General features: G+C 40.5%; 1 protein-coding gene across 1 annotated transcript in view; it reads left to right on the plus strand.

The window, feature by feature from the left end:
• The window catches only part of lama2 (laminin, alpha 2), a 165,018-nt gene that overhangs the window by 110,478 nt on the left and 26,540 nt on the right, over nt 1-28,000 (plus strand). The window contains exons 30-47 of the mRNA XM_070925380.1: nt 134-319; nt 563-681; nt 1,047-1,164; nt 2,929-3,081; nt 6,910-7,034; nt 7,195-7,281; nt 7,704-7,897; nt 11,016-11,158; nt 12,327-12,425; nt 14,313-14,424; nt 19,333-19,495; nt 22,451-22,529; nt 22,622-22,753; nt 24,254-24,370; nt 24,492-24,655; nt 25,018-25,156; nt 26,364-26,466; nt 26,875-26,991. Of these exons, the coding sequence (XP_070781481.1) occupies nt 134-319; nt 563-681; nt 1,047-1,164; nt 2,929-3,081; nt 6,910-7,034; nt 7,195-7,281; nt 7,704-7,897; nt 11,016-11,158; nt 12,327-12,425; nt 14,313-14,424; nt 19,333-19,495; nt 22,451-22,529; nt 22,622-22,753; nt 24,254-24,370; nt 24,492-24,655; nt 25,018-25,156; nt 26,364-26,466; nt 26,875-26,991 (2,350 nt within the window). The remainder of the gene's footprint in view (nt 1-133; nt 320-562; nt 682-1,046; nt 1,165-2,928; nt 3,082-6,909; nt 7,035-7,194; nt 7,282-7,703; nt 7,898-11,015; nt 11,159-12,326; nt 12,426-14,312; nt 14,425-19,332; nt 19,496-22,450; nt 22,530-22,621; nt 22,754-24,253; nt 24,371-24,491; nt 24,656-25,017; nt 25,157-26,363; nt 26,467-26,874; nt 26,992-28,000) is intronic.

The raw sequence follows: 28,000 nt of genomic DNA on the forward strand, positions 1-28,000 counted from the left end.
GTTTTCCACAACAGCTTTTAGTTCTGTTGTTTGTTTGTTTTTATCCCAAATCAAGCTCTTGTCAAAATGGCAAGAACTAAAATCAGTACCGTCTTGGTAACGTCTTCAATCAGTTCTCTACGTCTTCCTGTAGATCACAGCATACGGTGGGCAGTTGAAATATGCAGTGTACTACGAGGCCAGAGACGAAACTGGTCCTTCCTCCTATGAGCCTCAGATCATCATTAAGGGCGGTCCAAACCGCAATGTCATGATGACACGCCACATACCAGGACTCCAGATTGGTCAACTCACCCGCCACGAGATAGACATGACGGAGGTACAGTAAGAGTGAAGTGGGATATTGAAAAATAATGGAAGAACTATTTAAGTTATGAGTTTTAGAAATAACTTCTCTGAAATAGCAACCACAAAAATAATAGAACAATAGACCTAAACAGAATATGGATTGTGCTTATTTCTGGTGAGCTTTGTCGGTCAATACAAACAGGGTCTATTACATTGGCAATGGACTGCAGTGGTAAAATTGAAGTGTATTTTGTGTTTGTGTGTGTGTGCACAGCATGAGTGGAAGTATGCAGATGACCGGTCCATGACCCGAGAGGACTTCATGGACATTTTGTTCTATGTGGACTACATCCTAATTAAGGCATCACATGGCAACTTGATGAGACACAGCCGGTAAAACACACACACAGTGGCATGCTCCTCCACACAGGGTCGTCCACTCTTAAATATGAAATCTGATAGCTTATAAAGTGTTACCTGTGGGGAAAACCTCTGTTTTCACTAGAAATTGTCTCTTCTAAAGGCCATTTCGACAGCAGAAACATTATAACCTGCTGCAAATAATCATTCTCTCTGGATATCCCATGTGATACATCCAAATATATCTGTCTATCCTCTTTGTCGTGATGGAAGGCAATTATTTTAATTTCAGAATGTCCAAGTGTCCCAACAAACCAGTGCTATTAGAAACAAAGTCGTCATCATATTACATTCTTGTATAAATGTGTATTTTGATTGATGCCTTATCTCTCTCCCAGTATTTCAGAAATCAGTCTAACAGTGGCCGAGGAGGGCAGACCAACCAAAGAGAGTGAGAAGGCACATCAGATAGAAAAGTGTGATTGTCCAATCGGATACTCTGGACTCTCCTGTGAGGTGGGCGCACGACTAAACACACTAAACGCATGCACACACGTGAATACAGATACAGGCAATCAGTTGTTGTAGCAGTCAGCAGGTATGTAGTTCCACAGCATTTGCAAGTGACTGTACTTTAAATTTCTCAAAATAATTTTGTTTTGAAAAGCATTCAGTACAAAAGATCTCTAAAATAACTGATAAAGATACCTTAAAAAATGAATAATCACGGAGATACGTATTGAGCAGGTGAGAAAATATTATTATCAGTGCTCTCTGCTGGACAAACAATGTGATGTTTCTTTAATATCTTTGCCATTTTTGTACTTTATTTTCTTGTTTGCTTTGACCAACATGTACACCAAAACCAATATGAATGTTAAAAACTAATAAAATCATCTTCCAATATGATGGTAGAAACTAGGAGACGTGAGAAGAATGTTCACAATATAGTGTAAAAGTTTCTGTGTCTGTTTGTGACTATTTGTGAAGTGAAATGACTTTAATGCAGCAGCACACAACATAAAAAGTAGAACATATGAAATTTGGTATTACAACATTTTGGATCTAACATTACAAACATTAATTACAGAGTGAGCTGAACTCTCTCAGTGCTCAGAGGAATGAATGCTTTTTGTCTGCTGCCTTCACTGAGAGAGAATGTAAACATGGAGGTCACAGACTCTGTTCTCAATAGTATCTCACAGGTTTCCAATTTACATTTAGTTCAGAGTTTTAAGCCTCTGCGACGCCTTTCAGACTCTCCTGTTTTTTATTTTATTTTTTGCTTTGCTTAGCTGGGATTAAGCCCCACTGAGCGTCTCTTGCACTCAGTTGTGATTTTGTCAAAGCAATTGACTTTCAGCTGCGTCCAGCTCCTTCTCTTAAGCCACCGAAAGCATATAGCAGTGACTCAATCTTCAGTTTAATGAGGATTTTGTAGAGACAACTTATGATACACGGCAGCAACAGTTCTGAGCAATTTGGGTGGCCTGGATGGCGGCGCCGAAGAGTCATTTAGGTATTATTGTGTTAATCTCAAAGGAATACATGAGTTGCCAGCAAACTTTTAACTATATTTTTCAACCTCTGTTTCACTTAGTCGCCTGCTACTTGGGGTGAGGAGTAGCCAGCTACATTGCCGGGGAAAAAACATTTGTCGTGTACATAATTTAGAAGCTACAGATACTGTTGAAAAAGTGCCAAATAGAAGCCAAATAGCAAACGGTAGCTAAACTTGAAATGTTCAGGTCGTAGAGGTCTCGGCTGACAGATGGCCACTCTATTTGTAGCTGCCGTCGTTGTTAATAAAGTATTTTTAAACGGCGTTTAGCGCTAGCAGAGGGAACAGATGGCTCTTTAAATGGACTCCATTAATTATTACTGAACAGGAGAGAGAGGGAGAGAGAGTTACCTTGCATGTCTGTGTGTGTGTGTGTGTGTGTGTGTGTGTGTCTGAGCAGGTACGTGAGGGTGTGTGTGCCTATGTGTGTTCAAAAGTTACTGAAGGGAATAACTCTTAATTGTGTGTGTGTGAAAGAGAGTGGTCAACAGTTGCCTAGAGAAATAACAATTAGGGATAATTGTGTGGGTCCATGTGTATAGTTGTCGTGTGTGTGTGTTCCAATATCATGCAGTGTGGCATCACAGTAGCAAAACTGGATCTTGTATTTCTGTCTTTCAGCTTTTCTAAATCTCTCCTCTTATTATCTCTCTTATTCTGTCTCTCTCTCTCTGTCTCTCTCTCTCTCTCTCTCTCTCTCTCTCTCTCTATGTGTGCAGGAGTGTGCTGCAGGTTTCTACCGTCTTCGTGCCGGTTCCCCAGCATCTGCTCCGGCGTCCAGAGTGCCCACCGCTGCCGGCATGGGCAGCTGTGTTCAGTGCCAATGCAGTGGGCACTCTTCCACCTGTGACCCTGAGACATCCATATGCCAGGTAAATGAGTGTGTGTGTGTGTGTGTGTTCTACCGCTGGAGACCCTCACACAGCCATATGCCAGATAATTTCTAGAGAAGAGAGTGAGGTGAGAGAGTAAAGTGTGTGTTGGGAGGAATGTCAGGTACTGTAATTAGCCCTGCAATAATTAACGACCCCAAGCTTTTTCATATGTCGTGTAATTTCCTCTCCTCTGGATCTGACCCAAAGCTACATTCTGTCTTTTAGAAAGAAGGGAGAGGGTGATCCTATCAAAAGATATGCTAATTAGAAGACATTAAGGCAAAGACATCTGACCCTTTACAGCTTAACACAAAATGTATTCAACAGGTAGTTTCAGGTAAGCGCTGTCACTGTTCAGAAACAAGCAGTAGTTTTCAGTTTGACATCTTTCGTTTTTTTTTATTTATTTAGTGCAAAGGGAAATGGTCCACCTTCATGTTTGTTGTGATAATGCCTGTTTGCAAGATATTTCTGCCTGCATGTCCTGCGTAAATCCAACTGGTGGCTTGTGAGATAAGTCTGCACATGCCAGTTAGTCACTTCCAGCCTTTTCACAATCTGGTCAGTTCTGCAGTGAGTTGGCCTCGGAGAGCAGTTGGTCACGTGCTGCCCACAGGTCGTCGCTCACATTTGATCTGTGAAAGCCCTGGCAGACTGGGAGAATGTCACTGTTTTGCCATTATTGTGCGGCCACAGAGAAAAGTGTTCATACCATCTACTGAGACTCATTTTGGACAGCTGATGAGGAGCCATTTAACTATGCACCACTGCACTGAATAACCAGAAAGATAAATAGGTATAAACACTTGTAAACAAACTCTAAAAGATGCTGGCAGCTGCATTCTCTTGGAGCCTTTTTGGAAAATTGCTACCTTTTTTTTTTTGCACATGCACGTAATGCTTAGTATTTTTTTGGAAGACCTAAAATTTGTCGGGTACTGTAAGTGGCTCACCTTCTTTCAGTTGATAATTGCAGCACTATTACAACTTTCCTTTTTGGAAAGCACAGTTGTAAACCAATAGCAGCTCCATTTTTTCATCAAAAGCTTCCTCGAGCTGGAGTGTGACTGATTACTGACTGAAGAGCACATAAACAGGACAACAAGGAGGATCAGCAATTATGTCAAATGTTTTCCTGTAATCTTCACTCTGATTAATTTAATTTGAAATGTAGCCATCATGTAACTGTCACCAGCTGAATGGAACATTTTATTCCTCTAATAATTGAAAAAAAAAAAAGATTTCAGTCATTAAAAAAAAAAAAAGGCCTAATATAAACAGCTTGAATCGAATGAACTCTCTTTTTCTTAAAGGAATTCTGTTTGAAAGTATGGATTCAAACCGTTATTCCTAAACTTTCATGTACCGTGAGATCCTCTGTGGTGCACTCAACGTAGACATAATAGACAAATGTTTACACACACCAGAGAATAGTTGTGCTCTATTATGGATGCCAACGTTTTCTTGTCTCCTCTCCAATGTTCCTTTTCTAATTATTTTCATTGTTTTTTTCTCCTTTTCTGCTACTCTACCTCCTCTCCTCTCTCTTTTATCCACAATCGTTTCTCCTTCCTCTACTCCTCCATAGTCTTCTGACTGTCTCTTTTTACCCATTCTCTTCCCTCTCATCCTCATGTGTTTACTCATCCTTCGTCTCCTTTCATCACCCTACCATTCTCTCTCTCTTTTCCCTTCAGTTCTCTCATTTTTCTTTGCCCCAATCTTCCTCTACACCCCCCCCTTTCTTTCTCACCTCTCCTTAATTTCTCTTGTTTTGCCAATTTGTTTCTCTCTCTTTCTACGTCTCCGCTCCCTCTTCTCTTGTGTTTCATATCTGTCTCTCTCTGCCTCCCAGCCATTTTTTCCGCGCCCATTTCCATCTCGCTCTCCATAACAGCGTCATTAGCATTTTCTAACCGAGCGGGCTAAATTGAAAATGCTAAACGAGTTTGTTTCTGTGGTAATTAGCAGTAACGAGGAACACAGGAAGTTAATGGAAATGACTTGCCTCGTTAGGAGGCAACTTCCTGTTGCACTGATTGAAGTTCCCATTTTCAACAAACAAGGCAAAACCATAAGACAGAACCCCGGGGACATGAAGAGGAGAGAGCTTTGTGTTTGTGTACAGTATGTAATACATTTGTGTGAGTTTACATAGTGTTTTGTTTGTACAGTGTGTACATATTGTGAAAATGTACTGTATATTTACATAAACACACTTTATTTTGGCATAGTATCTGTCAGAATACAAGTATGAATAGATATAGTGTGTGTGTGTGTGTGTGTGTGTGTGTGTGTTTGGCTGCATAATAAGCATAACCAAAAATAAGATGAAAATAAACAAACATCTCTGGATATGAAAATATTTTGGATACATTTATGGTTGTGTGTGTCCTTGCACCCTTGTGACTACCCTCATAACAACAGGTGAGTGAAATCCTGCAAAAGTAAATGAGTGGTTTTAGATGGCCTGCTCTTGAGGAAGTTAGCTTATTAAACTCTTTGATGTGTGAGATGGTACCTGTCAGCTAACAGCTTGCTGGCCTCTGCTGTGCTCAGACTCGCAGCACCTCATCATGCAGGAGTGGGTCTGGGCCCAAAAACCATTCATTACTGTGTGTGGACGGATACATTTCTTATTTGAAATAGTCCAGGCTAGATATTTATGTGTGTGTGTGTGTGTGTGTGTGTGTAGGCCCTAGAATGGCCCACTGTGGGTGGTGAAAAGAAATGAGTAATGACTTCCCTGCTGCTCTGGTAGAGATGCTCAGCACTGCAAAAGCAACTGCAATCACATTGGGTATTTCCCAGTGACAGTCCGGATGTGTGAATCTGTATGCATACAAGACAGTAACTGCTCAATCAACTTTTTCCTGGGAAAAGAAGTAAATAAAAATCATCTGATGGCTGTTTCTCATATCTTTGTCTCGGTGGAGAGAAAGAGGCATGCAGCTCCTAACTTTGAAGGGGTTTGAACTGAAATTACCTTTGTGTCAAACATTTCACTAACTGTCTCTGAATTTACTAGCTTACAGAGAGGCACAGCAGTGAGCACAAGTGCTACTGTTATCCAAAATTAATGGTGGCAGTATGCCACTATTGTTTTTTATACTCTTCTTCTGGTGTCTGTGTAAATCAATCAGTGGTGCCTGGATAATTATCTCACTCACTAAAAAAAACAAGCCTCCCCAGTGCCATTTTGTCAGTATTCAAGGAGGGGATGATAAGTGACCCCGGCTGTCATCCTTTCAATTACTCATTGTCGACTTGAGACAAGTAGACACATACAAGGGATTGTACACAGCTTAAGAGTTCTACTAATTTCCCCCAATCTTTGATTAGAGGATCTGAAATATGCTCAAATCTGAGCAGACATGACACTGGAATAGACTCCTTTTCATACACAGCTGCATATAAACCATTAAAAAATAAGTTGTTTTTTCCTTCTTGCTCAAGCAAATCTCGTGTCTCGTTTTCATTGTGCCACTGGCAAAATTGAAATACAACAAGCAGATAAAAGTGTAGCTTAACTGCTGTTAATTTAATTTAAAAATGAGTTTGCCTTTTTAAAAAGATGAAAAGCTTTCTGGATAAGCAGCAGGAGTTTTTTTGTAATTGTGTTACAGCTGCTTACATTATATTCTCATACAATCGAATTCTGCATTTAAAACCAACCACACGCACCAAGAGCTCATGCTGGCTGGAGGATGATGGGAAATTTAACACCTCCACATCAGGTTTCGAGTCATGGTTGGGTTTGAGAATGAATGCAGCGTCTTCACAAATATAACATTAATTTATGTGTGTGTGTGTTTGTGTGTGTAGAACTGTCAAGACAACACAGAGGGTGATCGGTGTGAACGCTGCGCTCCGGGTTTCTACGGTGTAGTCCGAGGTTTCCATGACGACTGTAAACCCTGCGCCTGTCCCCTCACCAACCCAGAAAACAAGTAAACCTTCTCTGTTTATTCCCGTCGTTTTTTTGGCGGTGGATTTCTACAAATTTAAAATATCAATTGTAAAAATGACTATAAAACTATTGAAAGATTTCTTATATTTTATAAAGTATTTTCAAGTCTTTTCTGTGTAAAATTCTCTTTCTGTGTCTAGTTTCAGTCCAACCTGTGTAACAGAGGGATACGATGAGTACCGATGTACCGCCTGTCCTGAGGGATATGAGGGCAAACACTGCGAGAGGTGAGACACACACACACACACACACACACACACACACACACACACACACACACACACACACACACACACACACACACACACACACACACACACACAGAAACTCACAATCTTCCTCTAATTATTGAAAACAATGTAAGCTCAGAAATCATGAAATTATAATATGATTCATATATAATGATAATATGAATCAAATGCCCAAGACACTGGGACAAAGTTGTTGACACTGAGAGTATGAGTGCTTTTAGGAAAAGTGAGAAGTTTGGTTACTTTAGCAACAGGTGCTGGGGATTTTTTTTCCCACTTCCTGTTTGTGCACCTTTGCCACCGGCTTCATTTGCTGTCATCAAAAGCAGTGGAAACTTCTAATTGCAAGCAACAATAGTAGTTAACTCTTTCCTTCCTCCCATGTTCCCCCTGTCCAGGTGTGCTACTGGTTACCACGGTAACCCGCGTATGCCGGGCGGCCGCTGCGAGGAATGTAAGTGTTCCGTGTGGGGGGCGTTGCCTGGACCATGTGACCCTGTCACAGGCCAATGCCGCTGCAGGGTCGGGGCATCGGGGAAGTCGTGTGACCAGTGCATGGACAGGCATGTGTGTGGACCAGCTGGGATCATCTGTAAGACTAACAAACAGCTTTTATTCAGTCTTTTCTTCCTCTCTCTCTCTCTCTCTCTCTCTCTCTCTCTTTGCAGTTGTAGTTATGAAACAAACAGCCAACAGATGCAGGTGTTACTAGATTAGTGCCAATAATTGAAATAGAAAATGAAATCATTATAAAGGCTGGTCTCCAACAACAGAAGCTACCACCAGAAGACCCCAGAACTTAACTTTAGTATACCAGATCATAGTAAAAACACCTGGTTTGGGCAAGTATTAAACTGCCTTTAGATTACTGAAACCTGAAACCTACTCTCTCCATCTTCCTTCTGTTTTCTTATATTCTATTCTCACTGGTGGGCCACCACCCAGCATTGTCACCTGATGTGATTTTTACTTTATTTTGACGATGCAAATGAGAAGTCAAAGCCCGTTTCTCTGGTTGCCATAGGAGATGGGGGATCGTGGCAGAAGTCAGAGTAATTTAGAAAATAATTTCAATGTCATTTGGAGCTAATTTAAACTTATTATGACCATAATGGCCGGGCCAATTTGGTGCCATTAGCATGTCTAGAGGTACGAGAACGTAGAGGAAAAGGTTGTAAGACAGAGGCTGATGTGAAATTGCTGCTGTCAGGTCAGAGAGGAAATTGCTTGCTCAGTCAAGTCCTGATGGTTTACACGGAGCATTCAGACTGCTGTTCACTTGTTGAGGAGTGATTGCACTCTGTGTTCTGCCTCTGCTCTGCCCCTTTTCACAACCTACCAGACGCAACCGAGCACTTTGGGAGGCAGCAGTGTTGAATGAGGGAAATGCAGGAAGCCATATAAAAATAATTTGCATTGAAATGCAGCTACATTTCAATATGTGATGCCATGGGTTGCATTATTAAATGTTGCCTACTTCCACATGAGAGTTTGTTCGAAATCAGTTATTGATTTTATTGTGAAACATACAGTAATTATACATCTCCTTTATAAACAATAGAAATACCATACAAATCACAACCATAAGTTGTTTGTACATGATGTATGCACCACGATTTTCATAAATGTAGTTTAATTAAATTTTATTATTTGAGCACAATAAGGTTTAAATCCAACCAGGGACAGTGCTTCAAAAATCTGATGAGAAAAACTCATCAGGTCTGGAGAAACCTTATTAACATGTGCTGTAATACAGCACATGTTAATACTACATTGTGTCTAAACTACATTAACTAAACTACATTATTAGTCATTGCTCAAAGTCATGATGCAAAGTAACTTGGAGCACAATAAACACAAACGACACAGTAACAATCGTGATGCCAAAATCAAACCAATTACTAGAGATGACCCACCGGCAGCTTGGTACAAAAGCTGTTTTCTAGATATAAAGATTAAATTAAACCAAACTTTTAACAGCTGTAATTTACTGTCTAAGGAACACAGGCATGTGTGTGTGAATTTCCAGTGTGAAGCATGCGTGTACTAAACAGAGCATAAGATAATCCATGACATTCACTGGGGTTTACTTTAGGCCTTCTCGGGGCTTCTAGCTTTTATGGTTGTGATAATAAGCTGTAATATGCTATACTTGTTATATACTGTTAAGTACAAAAGTGATGATGTGCATCATTGGACAGAAAAATATACGTTATTTTGACTGAGCGGCACGGCAGCTTAATCTGTTACAGCTCTGACCACAAGTCTAATGACTTTCTATTGTATTGGAGTTCTGTGGCCGCCACTATAGCTGCTAGTATAGTTTTTAAAGATTAAAAACTCACAATTCAAAACTCCTTGAAGTGAAACAAGTCTTATAGTTATTCAGTCATTCTTGTGTTTTCCCCTCAACGTCTTAGCAAGGAACATCTAACAAGTAACACAGGGTGTCTTGTTTGTGTGTTCAACTGAGCTATCTGAACTGCAAATCCATTTTTACCCAAGTAGACTGCTCAACCATAGTTTGTCAATCATCTTATTTTACAGTATGTTCCCTCACGCCAATCCCAAACTTTTAGAATTTGTTTTCTAGTATAATGTGACACAGTATATTGTGACATGTAGTGTTCCACTGAGAACTTCAGCATCAAAAAGCCCCTAGAGGCTTTATGGAGACATTAAGAGGACTTTTTTTGTAAAGCAAACTTGTTGAGAGTCAGTCAACACAACTGAATCATCTCAATAAAGGCTCAGTAATTCTCCAAACAAACTTGAAGGTGGCTGAACGTACACCATGATGTGTAAACTCCTCAGACGAGGAGACAGAAGCTAATTTGAGAATATCTGGCCTGTCTTGCCAAACATTGTAGTGACAGGCAACCAACCAGCGCCGCAGAGAGCCGACAGTGATGGACACCTTGTGCATGTGCAGTACAGGAGGCTTTCAAGCTGTGTGCAAGTTAGTGAATACAGTCCTCCATTACTGGGATTCTTGAATGGCTTGAATTTGGCAAGCAGCTATTAACTCCCACATACAGTGTACGGTACATTCACTGTACCTGTGTGTGTATGTGTGTGCGTGGATGTGACTGCATGGATGCATTGGTGTATTTGAGTGTTCTGGTTTTGTCAGAGATTGATAGAGTAGAAACTGTTTTTATTTTATTTAATTTATCTTTGATTTCCCTTGTCAGAAATTTTAATTCCTGCAATAAATCAGCCTCGGGCTATAGAGAGGGAAGAGAAACTCACACACATACAAAACAGGAAAATGTGTATGCGTGTGTCTGAGTGAATTCCCTGGTGTGTGCTTGCATTACTGTGTGTTTTTTAGCCTGCAGTGTGTGCTCATGATAGGTGCTTTTCCCTCTCTGTGGTGAATTTCATGCATCGGCAGCCCTGTCTTTCGGATGCCAGAGTCACTTAAACACAAAAACACAAGCAGTCACCACGATCACACACTGATATCTTTACAGACTCACAAATAAAGCAGAAACACACATTCAGTAGTAAAAATACTTTCTTTCTTTTTCTTCCTCTCATTTCTCTCTGCCAAGCTAAAACTCAAAGTGCAAAGTTTCGACATACACACACACACACACACACACACACGAAATCAAGCAAAGCGTCTGTAAACCTCTCTAACAGATTTAGTTGGCCTCATTACACACCAGCTGTGTCTAACTGTGTGTTTATGTTTGTTTCTCTAGCCTGTGATGATGAGTGCTCGGGTCTGTTGATCAGTGATATGGACCGCCTGTATCGCATCATCACTGACGTCACCCTGACCACGCCCCTCCCACCACCTTATAAGGTGTTGTACCGCTTCGAGAACATGACAGAGGAACTCAAGGTAAAATCTGTCGTTGCCTGGTTGGAAGGGATATTTTGAATTTATTTTTATCTCGTGCCTAAATGTCTTTCTTACTTAGTTACTGTACTGTGCTGTCAAGTCTTCCACTTTAGCAGTGCCAGATTTACCTCTCCAAATTCTTAGTAATTTCTTTGACGTCAGAAAGAAGACGACAAAAGCAGGATTCTCGCTTCTAGTTGGTGGCCGTCGATTTTAGCTAATTAAGCTAACATTAGCTCCACCAGTTGGTTGAAAACACTGTCACTGGCTGACTTTTTAATGCTTCCAGCTCGTTTTGAAAGTAGAATCTAGTGACATGCGTCTCAAATATGCACTTGATGGCTATATACATGATATTGTGCTAAAAGTCAGCATCCTCACCAGTTGATGATCCATGTAGAAGACAGAAATAAAGAAACAGAATCGTTCTTCAATTGCAGTGCTCATGATTTCTCTCTAGCATAACTCCGTTTGGATGATTAGCTTACAAATCTGTCCATGTTTTTTAATAATCAGGTTGGGGAAGGGCTTTGGTAAATGGTTTGGATATACTCATTTCTTTGCAAACAACTAACAAAAAATAATCTATACATACATACTATGAAAAATTGCCCTATGTAATGAAAACAGAGTTATTTGAATACTTGACAGTCCAATGAGATGGCTCACTCAACCTACACAAGTTAGAGGAACATTGTCATTAACATGAGCTTGTTTTCAAGTGTTTTCAAAGTGTTAGGAATCCTAACATCTTCATTTGTCTTTAATTGCCTCCTCCTCCAATACAAATCATCATGTGGGGCTGTTGCGCATTTGCATTGTCAACAACATCATGCGCACGGTGCTGTTAAACCTGATTAACACTTACCATGTTTCCAGTAAATTGTGATAAGACATTTTGAACTGTGGTTGCATTACCATTTCATTACTTCATTCTCATAATTGAACTATGTTATAATTATGTTTACTGTGATTCAAATATATTGGGTTTCATCAGATGTGTTTTCTGTTTAATTCTGTCTTTCTTTCTTCCTCACCCTCCCTTGCTCATCCTCTTCTCTTCGGCTCTACAGCACAGAGCCAGGCGGTTCAAAAGCCTAGCCTTGGGCCAAAATGTGTCAGACATTTCTCTATGTAATTCCTTCATCTCTCTGTTTGTCTCCTGCAGCACATGCTGTCACCTCAGAAAGCTCCGGAGAGATTACTGCAACTGGCCGACTCCAACCTGGGATCACTGGTCGTTGAGATGGACCAACTACACAGCAGGGTAGAGACACTTTTGTTTTACTTTTGCCTCGACTTTGGTGTCTGTCATTGTCTGTCTTCCTGGCTCTCTCTATCCCTCTTTCTTTCTCGGTCTGTCGCAGGGAGTGAGATCATTGTTTAGGCCAGAACAGCAACAACAAAGAACAGCAAAGACACAAGTGTAGTCATTTCTACATCAAGCTGTGCAACACAAAACCCAGCCTAACCAGTAGCCAGCTGCAGCATGCTGATTGACATAAAAGCAGTACAGAAACCAATTCTACCACTTTTCCAACATCTTGATAAAGTGTCAGACACATGTTTTAAAACTGAAATCTCACTTAACCAGCTGAGCAAAAGCGTATACAATGTGCTGGGACTGTTTGGTCTACAGAGGGATTAATCTTGGACAATTTATGAGACAGTGGCACCATACCTGGGTTAACCTGCAAGGGGCCCTGGGGTATAAATAAGCTGGTGGGCCCCTATTAACCCCCCTGTTCCTTGTGCTCTCTGTGGAATATGCAATACTAGCCCCAGGTTTGCAGTGTGTTAATTTGATCAAACTCAAATTAATTTAGGAATATGCAACAAAACTGATATAATGAAAGTCTCAAAACTGACTCAAAAACCAACTGTCAATCAGTAGTATAACATGAAACCAACGCCTGCACGAGTAGTGGTCAAAAACTCCACTAGGCCCTTATCATGGCAGTTTATATTGAACTTTAATAGTGCATATTCCAAAACAAATTTCAATTACATTAGCACAAACCAGTTGACACAAAGTAAGGTTGGAGCTTTCAGGGCCCCTGGACTCCATTCTGGATATGAATAACAATAACAACAGAATATGAAAGGACTGGGCTCATAAATCGTGATCAGGTCATCCGTAGTATTGACTTACACATTTCCAATCAGAAATGTTAATAAGTCACTTCAAACAGAGGCCCTTAGGGGTCCCTTAGGGGTCCCTTAGGGGCCCCTGGGCCTGTGCCTGGTAGACCCATTAGGGAATTCATGCATGCTTGAAAGTACTTCAAATGAATAATCTTAATGTTTTTGTATAAAACATATTCAGTAAACGCCCAAAAGCATTTCTGTCTTTGCCCTCATACAGAATGCAAAAATCTATACAAACATTTTGTTTTTTACTTTACAATCTTTAGAGTCACAGTTGTGTCTCAAAGAGGAGTTAACCAAAATAGAAAAACACTTCTCTAGTGGAGGTGGTGTACCACTGCAAAGTGAAGAAAAATAACACTCACATTCATGCTGTCAAGCTACACCCTTTTAGGGACTGGGGCCTTGACATTTGTTGACAGCGATGCTATCACCCATACCCCATCACACACATACTCACTCACACACACCAGCTAAAATTATATAGCATGGTCTTGTCAAATCACAACAATAATTACCTGCTCGTTCTTCCTGTATTTGTGTGTGTGTGTGTTTTCATGTCAGTCAAGGATTCATCCATCTCTCGTTTTCCTGGTCCTCTGTGTGTGTGTGTGTGTGTGTGTGTGTGTGTGTGTGTGTGTGTGTGTGTGTGTGTGTGTGTGTGTGTGTGGGTTAATGTGTGAGGTTGTGTTTTCTTTTTATGTCAATAATTCATCCATCTCTGTGTTTGTGTATGTTGTGGCTTGTGAGTGCACATGTAAACAAGGAAAACAGAAGGTAAACAGACTGAACTGCACACACACACACACACACACACACACTAACAGAATAATATTGATTGTGTGTATGTATGTGTATGTACTGCCGTCATCGTCTGTCATTCCTTTACATCTACTGTAAGACCTCATCCCTCCGTGTTTTCCCTTCTTTCATTAGGCAGAAGTCAATATGTTTACTTATTCAACACTTGTTTATTATTTTATAATGTGTGTGTGTGTGTGTGTAGGCCACTAAGGTGTCTGCTGACGGAGAGCAGGTTGAGGATGATGCTGACAGGATTCACAAACGAGCTGAGGACCTGGAGCAGTTCATCAGGGATACACTGCTGGGAGCTAAAGGTAGCAGAAATGAACACCTTCTCTCCTCCATTAACTGCCTCCATATCCTGGCAGCTAGGATTTCTGGATTTATCTGTCTACTGTCTCACTAGTTTCATCTGTTATTAGAGTATATTGCATTATATTAAATGTAAGGGATCCCTGTGGGAAATTTAGGTTATTACATTAGAGGAGAATGGGAGATATATATATATATATATATATATATATATATACATTAGAGGAGAATGGGAGACATATATATATATATATATATATATCATCTTCAGAGAGACTTACAAGTTGAATTGGATGTAAAAGAAATACTACGATAAGAAAAGTGTTATTATTATCAAGACTAGTTTCAGTATTAACATCCCCACAAAGCCTTTGTACTACAGCCTGTATTTACTCAATTCTATCAGGCCCACCTTTTGAAGGAGAGACATCTTGGAAGTGAGACAACAAAACATCTCTCTGCCTCCTTGTTAGCTCACTAATGTAAAACTTCGCTCAAACACAAAGGCTGATGGGCCGGCGGCCAGCTGCCGGCGCTCGGTGCCAGCTGGTGGTGCAAAGTGTTGCCTGAACAATAAAGACGGCTCCAGCAGGCTGTAGCATCACTAACCATGGTGATAAAGAGTCACCCACCAAGATAATAGGGTGCAGTGACTCCGTTTGTTTTATTTTGTTAGCAGCTAGTTAGCAAGTAACTGTGCTAGTGCCCTGGGAGGGCGGCTGTATGTGGCAACAGTGAAACTGCACAAGCAAAATGGTGTTTGTGCATTTGTCAGGTAGAGGGAAACACTTGCTCTAACACAAATGTTAGCATGCATCCACTTGATGAACGTTCGCTCTCCTTTAAGCTCTGTTTTGTTTTCCACCAACCCCTGAAGGGACGTATGCATGTAGCATGCAGTGGGCTTTTAGACCTTTTTGTTGAAAACAGCTGCCAGCTGCATGTGGAAACAACGCTGATGAGAGTGGTGAATAAAACCAATAAGGTTGTGGGCCGAAAACCCAAACAGTGAGCTGAAAGACGCTGAAACAGAGTCAGGTGATCATTCTCTGCGGGTTTGTCACTACAAGCAACCTCTTTCACACTCATGTAATAATTCTATCCATTGTTAATATAAAAATATTGACTATAGCAGCTTTAAGCTTACAGGGTTATTTATTTTTGGAGTGTTCATCTGCAGTTTGATAATAAATGAGAAGTACAGGGTAAACTCCTTGCTGATTACACTCTTTAGCCACAACCCACAAATATTAGATGTACATCTAATACAGCTGTCCTACAGTAGGATGCTATTAGCCACGGGTTTAAAGCAGAGGCCAGATGGTTCTCTCTGGCAGAGGCAGCGTCATACAGAAGACTTGTCTCGCGTTGCCTCTCTGCATGTGGAACCAGCAGATAGTTGTTCACTTCAGCTTCAGTATCGTTTTGCCAGTGCAGCTGCAGCGTCTCCTCCATCAGCCCCCGCTGCATCAATGGCTGTGTGACCAGCTTGTGATGTGTTCTCCTGCCACATGTGTGAGTCACAGCCCTTACATATGGTTCACTGGAAAGGGTATCACTGAAGTCCAAAGGGGGTTTCAGTGCTTTGAGCAGTGATTCCTGGCCGTCAGTGTCCTTCCATGTGGAAACTAATATTTTGTCATCGGACAAGAGTTGTGCAGTTCTTGTGTTCAAGTCGTCTTTTCACCATCTTCAGCCAGGAGTGCCACCTTGCAGGTCACTCTGACCCTTTGTGCTGGGATTGGTCGAGCTCTTCTTTAGTGGCTTCTAAGGCTCACCACATAAAAAAAAATCTTTCTTTTGCTCACCCCCACTTAGTCCCTCTTTTCTGCGGTCCATGTCAGTCCTCAAAAAAGTTTGAATCAAATATTAAAAAAAACAAAGACAAGAACAAGTAAAACAGTGCAGTATGACATGAATATTTTATAAAACAGTTCATCTTGGTGAGCTTGATAGTTCATTCTTGACTTTGGAAACAGCAGTTGACAAAACAATCTCCACTCAAGATCCACTTACTCACTTGTTCGTAGATCATTCATTAACATACAGACCATTATTCTGAGCATTTTTAGGACTTCTCCTTCATGTTGGCTGAGAAGTTGGCTTAGAAATTGAGATTAACGTGGACAAAAAGACCTTAAAGTGCAGTACTGTTCCATGACAACTGAGCAAACTTCATCTGCTGATAAAGACAATTAAATACTAGGCACTTGCTCCATAGCAAGCGAGTAAGTGGAGAGCGTTTTGTCAGCTGTTCGTTTAGGTTTTTAGTTCAGAGCCACAGGCAGTCTTATGATTTTCACTTACCTCCAGCTCTCTCTGCTCAGCGTCTCATCTCTCTATCCACCATTTCATTAGAATTTTAGCATTTGTCCACCCTTTTTTTTTTGCCTTTACTGGGAAAATTGCAGCATAAAGTAGCAAGGGGAACGGTTTTTGATGAAAGTCCATTCTGTTTTGGTAAAGAAACACGCAAGAAATACTATGTAATCATAGCCCACATTACTTGTCTCCAGTGTGTTGTCCTCTATATTTACTCAATTCAATATGTGTCCCTTCCAGACTGTTGAGACTAAAAACATCTGTGTGTTGGTGGAAATAGTTGTCATGTATGAGGATTCTTGTCTTTGTAAATATCAATCATCTCGGTCGGTTTCCCACCTTTACTTTGAACAGCTTTGGAGTCCTAGTTGGATTTAGTGTACTTTTGAGTACTTCTCCCCACCCCACACTAATGTTAAACAACAACAACAAATGTGTGTAAAACTCTGCAGTTCAAATAATTAGTTATTTTGATTACCATTATGAAATGAGAATGGCTTCTGGGAAGAAAGGAAAGTTACCAAACCAACAATTTCTGACTGGCTGTGATGAAACTGTCCTCTCCTTGTTGTTGCTCCTAGCTCTCTGGCCCTCTGCCTAATCACAGTGTGAGCGTGTGTGTGTGTGTGTGTGTGTGTGTGTGTGTGTGTGTGTGTGTGTGTGTGTGTGTGTGTGTGTGTGTGTGTGTGTGTGTGTGTGTGTGTGTGTGTGTGTGTGTCTGAGAGGGGGAGAGAGAGGAAAAGAGAGTGTGTCGTGGCTCACTGGATGATTGAGAGTAGCAATTAGAGACTTAATTAGTGGCTATCACAATACACACACACACACAAACACACCACATACACAAACACTGGTGCGAATGTACACACATTCATACAACTGTGCACACACACACAGCCATACACAGACACACACATATAATGAGACAAGAAAATACTGTACACACTTTCCTCAGTGTGTGTGTCCGTGTTGACTAGATACCATAATATGATTCCATCCACGTTTTAAGTGTTTAATTGGCTTTTAAATCCCACCATGTAATTATATGGCTGTGACACACACACACACACACACACACTCACACATGCGCACATACAAATGCAGCATGCGCACACATACACACATGCAGTACAGCTGTTCATTAGCATGATGGCTTTAGTTCTGTCTTGGCTCTAATCACATCATGTTTACATTTCAAATGAGAGGAAATGCTGCATTGCCACAATCACACACACACACACACACACACACAGGCCCACCCACCTACAAACACTCTCTCACACACACACAATTTAAGTTGCAACTTGCTTTAATCATACCACGTTTACATGTCAAATGAGAGAGGAACACACCATCACTGCCGACAAATACCACACACACAAAACCGCTTGCTGCATTCACACGCACATTACAGAAATACACAACACACTCTTTACCCTCTGCTGTTTTGCACACACACACCGTCCTCATTAAGTTCCAGCAGTTTGAGTATTATTCAAATGAGCCTTGGAGTGTTTTAGTGCAGTTTCATCATTGATTGGTTTGAGATTCCACTGCCTTTAATTTGATAAAAGCAGGGCAGACATGAAGTCTGCCAAAATCACTGGCTTTGAATGGTGTTAAAACAGTTCATGTGCGTGTTTTTGTGTGTCTGACTCACAGTGTGTGTCTGTGTGTGTGTCTGTGTTTAAATGAGTGAAGATCAAACGGTGTGATTTTTGTCTGTCTTTCTGTTTGAGCCATGAAGCTGAAACATGACAGTCGAGCCCACAGGCAGAATGTCCATCAGGGCTGTATGTCTGTTTACTGGTAGCATATTTCTGAACAATATTCATGTATCTCTACATACTGTATCTTTCCATGTGTACAGAGGATTTCTTAGCAATGTTGTTCCCAATGTTTCAATATCTGTTTTGTTTTTTTCAGTTGCCATGGGATATGGCAAACTGTCAGTGAAACAGCAACACAGTCCATAATATTCTATTTATTTTTAGGTTAGACTTTCTTAACAGCCCAACTAATGAATCATTTCAGTCGGCCAATTGGTCAACTTTGGTCCTAACTATTGGATGGAGTGCCCAGAGGATGAAATGTACTGATTTTGGTGATCCTCTGACTATTGCTCTAGCTCCACAATGAGGTTGGCATTTGTGGTTTTGAGTGAAATATCTCAAAATATCTTTTCAAACCTGTTTGCAGCAGCCAACTGCTGCCAACCCCTAAAAACCCTGTACTGCCTGCACAGCGCCAAACAGCAGACAGTCATCATTAGCGACTAGCTGAGGAAGAAAGTTCATCATCTAGCAGCTAAAGACCCAGATGTTTTTTTCAGGAGTTGGTAAAAAAAAAAAAAAAAACAAGACAGAATGAATATTGGACTATTGGAATTGATGGCTAACATGTAAACATCTTTATAAGGTGATAATATGTTCAGGGATGTATGCTAATGAAGTTTCAGTGATATTTTCCAGAGATACTGGAATTGAAACTAGAGTTTTTCTTCCAGTGTTTGTGGGAATGCAACACCATGAACTCAATCCGTCCATCTGTAGCATCCTCACAGCAGTCTTTCTGTGCGTCTGTGTGTCCAGACCTCCAGCTGAAGGCTGCCGAGTTGAACCAGACTCTCTCGCGGAGAGATGGAACTCCAGACAAAAGCCTGAAGGAGATGAAGGAGGAGATCCAGGCCATGCTAGCCGAGATGAGAAAACGACAGCTGGGAGGGAAGAAGAGCATCGCTGAGGAGGAGATGGAGTATGGACACACACTCTCATGCACACTCACACACACTCACACAAACACAGGTCATGTATCTTCCACCCACACACAAGAAAAACAGATTTTGAGAAAACTTAGCAAACAGACCAGCCTTTGTCCTTTGAAACACAATTGAGTGCACCTACATTTCTGAGCATACACACATACATGATGAGCAGAAAACAGGTGTACATTTCTTGATGAATAGAGTGAAAATAAGAGAGTAGTGTTTGGAGACAGGAAACAACTGAGCAACTTTGTTGTTGTGCACTTTTTTAATGTTTTAATGTTTTGTAGTTTTTGTGTTTCCTTTTTAAGTCATGTTGGTTGATTTGACCAGAATCCTAATTTCCCTCATTGTGTGCATGGAGCCACACTTGTTTCACCTACCTGTTGTTTTCTTTTTTATATTTAATTTAGTTTGTTTTAAACTTGTAACCTGCAGGCTAATGTTTTCACATTGTGTGTTTTTGTCTCTGCTGGGATTCAATCCCACTTTTCCATGTTCTCGCTTGTTGTTCTTCAGGGTGTTTCCCCACTAGACTTTTTCTCTCGCTGAACTTGCACAATGAGATGCAGGCATAAAATTCACCTTAAGTCGTTATGTAAAAAAAAAAAAACTCAAAAAATATTACCTGCATACTATCGAAAATGTGTGCAACATTTTTACACTAGCAAAATGACAAACTGAACACAATGTTTTTGCAATTTTTTCACCTTCCATGCAACCCATGGCTTTTCAAAATTTTTATGAAAATTAGTCAGCAGACTCCTGAAAGTTTTGTAATGTATTGATGTAAACATCATTGCCTTTTAAAGTTGTTTAAGTGCAGAGTGATTTGAAAATCATGCACTGTTAACTCATATTGATAATGTAACTTTAACAAAAATGAATGCAGACACAATGTTTGCTGTTATCGAAGTTTCTAATTGATTTTCATATCATACAGAAATGAATGGAGCTCAGTGGATGCCTGGAGTGGTAGAACAAATGCAGCAACAACAACGCAGCCTTGTTTGCAAATTGCTTAGCTGTGGTGTAGAGTATACATGATTTGTAGTACAGTAAAAAGCTTAAATCATGTAAAACCGCTGGTCTTTAAATTTCTTTCTTCCTTCTTTGATTTCTTGATTTCTTTCTTTTTGTTGACACAGGAGACATCAGGAGTAAAGACCTTCCATTGAGCAGGCATCTGATTGCTTCATATCCTAAAGCCATGAATTTCTGCTGATGTTTTAACAAAATGTTTCTCTCTCTATCTTCCTCCCTCCCCAGGCATTTGATGGAATTAGTAATCTACTCTCTTCATCCCTCCTTTCTCTCCCTCCCTCTCTCCGTCTGTCTCTTTCAGCAGTAAATGTTGACGAGGTCGATGAGTTAATTAAAAGTACTGTATCGCCGTAGGGGTAGAAGCAGAGAGAGACCCACAAAGAATGTGTAGTGAGAAGGAAAGTCACAGAGGGAGAGGAGAACAACTGACAGATGGACAGGGGGTTGTAGTGGGAGAGAGTATGAGAATGAGGGAGACAAAGAGAAATTGCCACTGAATGACTTGTCAGTCAGTCTGCAGTTGATTATTTGACTGAACCCTGAGGGGAGATTTCAACCAGAGCAGCAGAGAAAAACACAAGCATCAACAAATGTCAAAGGGATGCTTCAGCAAAAAGAACAAAGCTGGCACAGCTATGAGTTTCATATTTTACATATTTTTCAGTGTGTCGTTAATCTGAAAAGTTTTGCGTACATGCTGCAAATCTGACTTTTCATTCATGTACTGTATTGCTATATATTGTAATGTTGTAATAGTCAGTTAAACACCCCTCCCATTTGTTTTTACTTAGTTATATTCTGTTTTCTTCATGCTATTCCCCACAGGGTTCATTAAAGGTTCATCAAACCCAATCATTACCTTGCATACATCCCCAAAACTGTGTGAAATTGTCCTCTGAGTGATGTCAGCTGGAGGACACTAGATCCTTGTTGTCTTAATTAATGCTGAAGGTGATAAATAAGGCTCATTAAGGGACGCTATGATAAACATATGGTTATTAAACTTTTTTAAATACTTCCAAAGTGAGAAGGCTTTCTAAAAGTTAGTGTCAAAGCAAAGTATAATGAGTACATTTGGAATGAACTAAAGGCTGCATTGCAAACCTTGATGGTAGTCTGGCTCTACATTCACACGCACCATTTTCATAATGGCAGTGTACTTAAGGGCCAGGTTATACTAGCAAAGAACTAGTTCGTACAACGGGAAAAGTGTTTATACTCGAAAGCGAAGCCTGCCGTCATAGAGAGGGGCGAGACTTTAAATCTGGGGGTAACAAAGCCTGGTGACTGTCACGCCTGTACTCTCTGAATAGTTGTATTGTCAGCTCTGGATATCTGTCGCTTTAAACTGAATACGTACTGGATGTGATGCAAAGTGTATGCCTTAGAAAATCTTCATCAGACGCACAAACTGATGAGGCCCATGTCTGCAGTGGTTAGGCTTTAGTTATCCTTTAGAGTCTCGCTCTCTGCCGGTTTTGTCTGTTGTTGTTGTTATTGATACAGCATGCCATGCTGCAGTGTACATTAGCACATGTTGCTTCACCCACCCACCCAGTCACATGCAAACACACACACATTCGTGTGACGGTGTTTGAAATGTTTTACACTGCTAAAATGTAATCCAACCCTGCCTGAGGGGTCAATAGAAGAAAATCGGCAATTTCATTCTAGCATTTCAACATTCAGTCATATGGAGTGATCATTGTTTTCTCACTAGCTGAGGCTCTTTCACGCATCACAATAACTCTCCTCTTCTCTCCTCTCCTCTGTGAAGTGTTGCATTCACATACACTAACTTATTCTGCAGTTCCACTTTCATAAGCCATGAATAACTCTGTGTGTAATGACCAAAATATAAATGTAAATATTCTAGTCTCTCCTTTCCCTTCTTCTTACAGCCTAGCAGAGGAGTTGTATCAGAAAGTGAAGAGATTATTTGGCGACCCCCATCAGGCCACAGAAGACCTGAAAGCAGAGGTAATTATAACTTCTAATCTTTACGCCTTTTTGTTTTTCGATGTCCCTAAATTAATGACATTAACTTAATGCTTCTCCATCTGCTTCTATAGATTAAAGAGAAGCTCTCAGACCATGAGGGGAAGCTCCTGGAGGCCCAGGATCTACTCCTCTCTGCCCAGGGAAAGATGAGGCTGACTGGCTCACTTGCTGAACAAAACCAAGCTAACCTCACAGCCCTGGAGGTACAGATACACACAAACTCACACATGGCTACACACAAGTTGTACATACACAAACACAGTCAGAAAGCAGTGTGCTTGAATGCTAAATCATTTCTATACTCGCGGTCACTGTTCTCTCAATCATGTCGTAAATATCATGTAATTAAATACTTTTCAAGTACTATTTGAATTCTTTCATCATGTTAGATGTTTTTACTGTGACAAGCAAAGGAGAAACTGTTATGTTTTATTTTACTCCTTCTAATCATCTCAACTAAACTAAGCGTTTGGAACAAAAGGCCACTGTAATAAGTAAAGTAATCGAGTGTAGCCTGCTAGCTAGTTCAAGCCTAAACCCAAGCCATGCTGCTACACTAACATGGGACGTACTCTACTATATCTAACGTACCCTTTTGCAATAAAGTGATCCATTTAAGATGTCATGGTCTGCTTCTTCTCTGCATATACAGCTGCTGTTACACTGCTCACATATAGTCTTTCATCAGCCTTACTTTTCAATCTCGCTCTGTGTAGGCATATGAGGGAAATACACCTATTATGTGTTGTTATACCCAGAATCCATACTAGTATAAAAGAAAACGTATAAAGTATTTAAACTTTTGAAATTGGTCTCCTAATTTGGAAAAAGTCCAAAGAAAGAATCCTAAAGAGTCGAGCATCTAACCATCTATTCATCTCAGACAGTACACATTCTTATCTTCTTTTCGAGCCTTTTGTGTATGATTCATCATCAAGCTCACAGGCAGCACCAACTCCTAATAGAGCAAAACAACAAGCATTTGTCGAAAAGATTATTATACATGTCCTAGAGGAAGCGTTCTGCAGTGATCACACACACACACATACAGTGCACGCTCTTATCTTTCTCTTTCTTTTTTTAATATCTGTCTTTGTCTCTCTCTGACCCTGCAGTCTTTTCCTCTATAAAGAAAAGCATTATGCAGTGAAGAAAGTGGAATACGCACACAACACACTGGGGTTATACTGAGTTCACATGTTATTTAATCAAATCACTAATTGTGTGTCCCTAGTGTCTTCTAACTGCTTTTTATTATTTTCAATAACTGGAAATCTTTTTTTTTTTTTTTTTTTTTTTTTTACCATAAAGAGGTTTTCGGAACTAGTCTGTACAGAAAATAATAATTTCCCTGAATGATTGCTCTGCCATTATTGTGGTTTCAATTTAGGTTTGACTTCAGTGAACTGACTTAAAACACTCCAGACAACATCCACACAGACTATGCTACTGCTTTGCATCCAAGTATCTATGCATTATTGCATTTTTTGTTTGTAAATTGTGATCTCCTAAAAAAAGATGCCTCTGACTGCACAGACAAATAGTTTCACTCGCAAAACAGTAGAAGAGAAGCTTTGTTCGTGAAAGCTTTAACTGTTATGTGACACTTTGTAGACCAAACAATGATTCAATTAGTCAAGAAAATAATCAGCAGATTATTCGGTAATGAGCTCTAATGTTCATACGGTTTGTTTTTTTTGCAGAGGAAGCGCTCTGCAGTGAGTGGAGTGAAACAGGAAGCACAGGATGTCCTTGGAGAAGGAGAACGTCTCCTGGAAGAAGCAAACCAGCTTTCTGACAACATCAACAAAGAGATAGAGGTACTGGACAGGGCAATATGGTAGCAGTAAATGTTAACATAGAAATAGTGCCAATGGGTCAGTCCTTTTCTCTTTTCAATCTCAACAAAGTGAGCAGAGCCTCTTTGTTTTCTGTCTGTAGGACTTGGAGGAGATGGACAGAGATCTGGCTCCTCTTCATAACCAGCTGGATGGTAAAGTCAGCCGCCTCACCAATGGTTTAAGTGACGGCAGCCTGGCTAACCACGTACACGATGCAGAGGAACACGCCAAGCAGCTGAATGATTCTGCTGCCATTTTGGATGGGTAAGTATAAACGCATTACCGCACATTTGTACACGTTCACACCCAGGTAAAGCCTATAGGATCTAGATGGGGCTGAAAGTAGTAGATGAATAACTTTTTGATTAAGTCTCTTGTAACGTGCGATGGGTATATGTCATTACTTTTCTTATTGACTAATTATTGAGAAGAAATTAAAGACAAGGATTAGAAGCAAAACCACTGTACTGTATTTGTGGTAGATGTGTCACTGCAGAAATTTGAGAATAGTACAAACTGCTCTGCACTTGATTTTTCCTTACTTAACAAATTTTGTGTTCAACATAGTAAAAGAGAAACAACAAATTGACTTCCTTTCTGTTCTTTCGCCCTCTCTCTACTCACAGTATTTTGGCCGAAGCTAAAAATCTCTCCTTCAATGCAACAGCTGCCTTCAAGGCCTACAGCAACATTAAAGCAAATGTCGATGCAGCGGAGAAAGAGGCAAAGGCAGCCAAACAGAGGGCAAGTGAGGCACTGGCACTGGTAAGAGGCCATGTATGCCAACACACACAGAGAGACTTGCACACACCTATTGGCCGAATTCAAAATAGCAATTTCTTACTTCTGTTTCCTTCAGGGTTTCATGAATTGCATGCATTATTTTTATTATGTATAATTAATTGTGAGAAAAACATCCTGTGCCCGATTAGTCTCCTTTTCCATGTTTTCCAAGACTTTCTCTAGTGCACGATTGTAAACAGCACATTCACTTCCCACAGCTGAACTGTACAGGTGGTACGTAATCCACCTCTCATTCAGGTCCTGCATACATTCAGTACTGTAAATACCAAGTACAACCATTCTAGCTATCCTAGAGGTGGTGCTCTGTGTGTGTGTGTGTGTGTGTGTGTGTGTGTGTGTGTGTGTGTGTGTGTGTGTGTGTGTGTGTGTGTGTGTGTGTGTGTGTGTGTGTGTGTGTGTTTGTGTCTTGCATGCAGTAACAGTAATGTAAGCTTGGGCTCTCCATTAGTCATGGCTGAGAGATCAAAGCACTTCTCTGTCCCTCTTCTTCCTTCTTTTTTCCCCCTCTCTCTCTTTCATTATCATGACCACACACACCTGAAATCTCCTTTTTCCTTCCTCTTTCCTTCTTTTATTTCTTAATTTATTCACCCCCCGCCCTCTTTTTCCCCCTGTTCTTGTCCTTGTTTCACACTTTACATTCCTCATCTTTTATTTTTTTTTACCCTTTATTCTATCCCAGTTTCTTTTCCTCTATTCTTTTGATTTCCCTGTCCTGTGTGTCAATTCATTTATTTGCCATTTTTTCATTTTTTTCTGAACATTTTATCCTTTTCTTTTGCGACTCACCCCCCTTGTTTACATTTTGTTCACGTGTCTTTTCTGTCTTTTTTCTTTACCTTTGGCAAGAAAGAATAGAGAGCTAAAAAGACAGTGAGAGGGAGGCAAAGAAACAAAGAAAGAAGGGGTTGAAGGTGGAGAATGAATGTGAGGAGGAGTAAAGTTTGCTGAAGGCCTTTCTTAGAATATCATTTCGTAATGCAAAGTAGTGGTGCTTTGATCGTAAAGAAAGGTAGTATGCAGATTACTGCACCTCTTTATGTGTCACCAAACATTTCTTTTGTGGGATCTAAATTATTCTGGGAGCATTGAGTGAAGGCATGTTGAGTCACAGATTTTGCACTGTTGCTTTCTGTGTGTGTGTGTGTGTGCGTGTGTGTGTGTGTAGGCTTTAGGTCCTGAGGTCCCAGTCAAGGAAGCAGCTCAAGGTGCCCTTCAGAAGAGTCACAAACTGCTGAACCAAGCTAAACAACTTCAAAATGATGTCAAAGGTAACCATGAGTGTGTGTGTGTGAGTACAATATATTGCATACAGAAAATACTATGTATAGTATAGAGAGTACAGTATACGGATATAGGTAGGCTACTAATTGTTGTAAGGAGCTGTAGTCTGAATTACAGTAATGATATACAAACATTATAAAGTGTTGAGTTGTATTCATTTGAAATAGTATTTCTGCTCTCAGTGTCACTCTTAATCTGCCTCTCTTTGACTTACTGTCAGTCACGCTTCTCCATTCAGGAGGTGAGGGAAGTGTTTTTATTAGTAGGCAGCCTTGGCTTCAAATCAAACCATCATCATCCTGTGTGTGTGTGTGTGTGTGTGTGTGTGTGTGTGTGTGTGTGTGTGTGTGTGTGTGTGTGTGTGTGTGTGTGTGTGTGTGTGTGTGTGTGTGTAGAGAATGCAGATAGTGTGGCCGGGCTGAAGGGCAGAGTTAAAGCAGCAAGAGACAAAACCAAAGACCTGCTGAAAGCTGTCAACGGAACCATGGCAACGCTCAACGCTATCCCCAATGGTATGTCTGCACAAATACACTGTGTGTGTGTGGGAGAGAGAGATAAAAAGAGAGTGGATCAATATCACTGTGCTGATAGAGGTCAGTTGCTCTGGTAAACTCAACTTGACACATGTCAGTACTCACAGAAACACACACAGAAATGCACTGCAGTGATAGCGGGGTTATTGAACCACAGTGATACACATGGCTGCATTTGGATCAACACGCAGCAAACTGTTAAATGTAGCTACTACAAATTGTAAATGGACGACCTAGAGGTTAACACAACATGTTAAATTCTAATTCAAATGCCAGTGAGCAAGTTCAAAATACCAGTTACGGTCAGATTGCTAGAGACTAAATGCTCTTCTGACAGACTGAACTGCAGCAAAGAAAATGTGGTCGTCATGGCCAGAAATCTACAGGATTCTGAACAAATTCTGTGAGATGAGGTGAGAAAAGTGTTGTTCCAGAGGCAGGGCTCAGTAGTCAATGAAGACAAGGTTTTACTGAGATGAAGTGACCTCTATACAACAAGGTCCTGATGTCTGCAGTGTTTCAGGAGTCAGCAGATGGGTCTTATTTATCATGTTAGACAAATGATGATAGAACAACCTTGCAAAATTGTCTGGTGTGTGTAGATTAGATGTACACAACAGACCAAAACTGAACACTACTACAAACTGATATCATAAAGTATAAAGAAGAAATTATACAAACCAATGGCAATCAAACTGTAACTTTGGAAACTTAATTCTAAGTATGAATTTTGTTCAAATCTGACCTAGGATCTCTCTCTGTTTGTCAACTCATTCCTCACTGTTTACCAAACACAGCGAAAACAACAAAAAAGTGTATTCATGTATACTCAGAATCAGCTGAAGCTAGAGATGTCTCATAGCAAGCTGGTGTCACACTGATCAATTCCAAGCTCCATCACATCCGTCATTTTGGCGCAGCACGATTCACCACAAAACCCATCTATTGGTCCAAACTTAATAATGCTATGCCACTGATTAATGTATGT

This window comes from Enoplosus armatus, chromosome 19, assembly GCF_043641665.1.
Source record: "Enoplosus armatus isolate fEnoArm2 chromosome 19, fEnoArm2.hap1, whole genome shotgun sequence".
NCBI lineage: Eukaryota > Metazoa > Chordata > Actinopteri > Centrarchiformes > Enoplosidae > Enoplosus > Enoplosus armatus.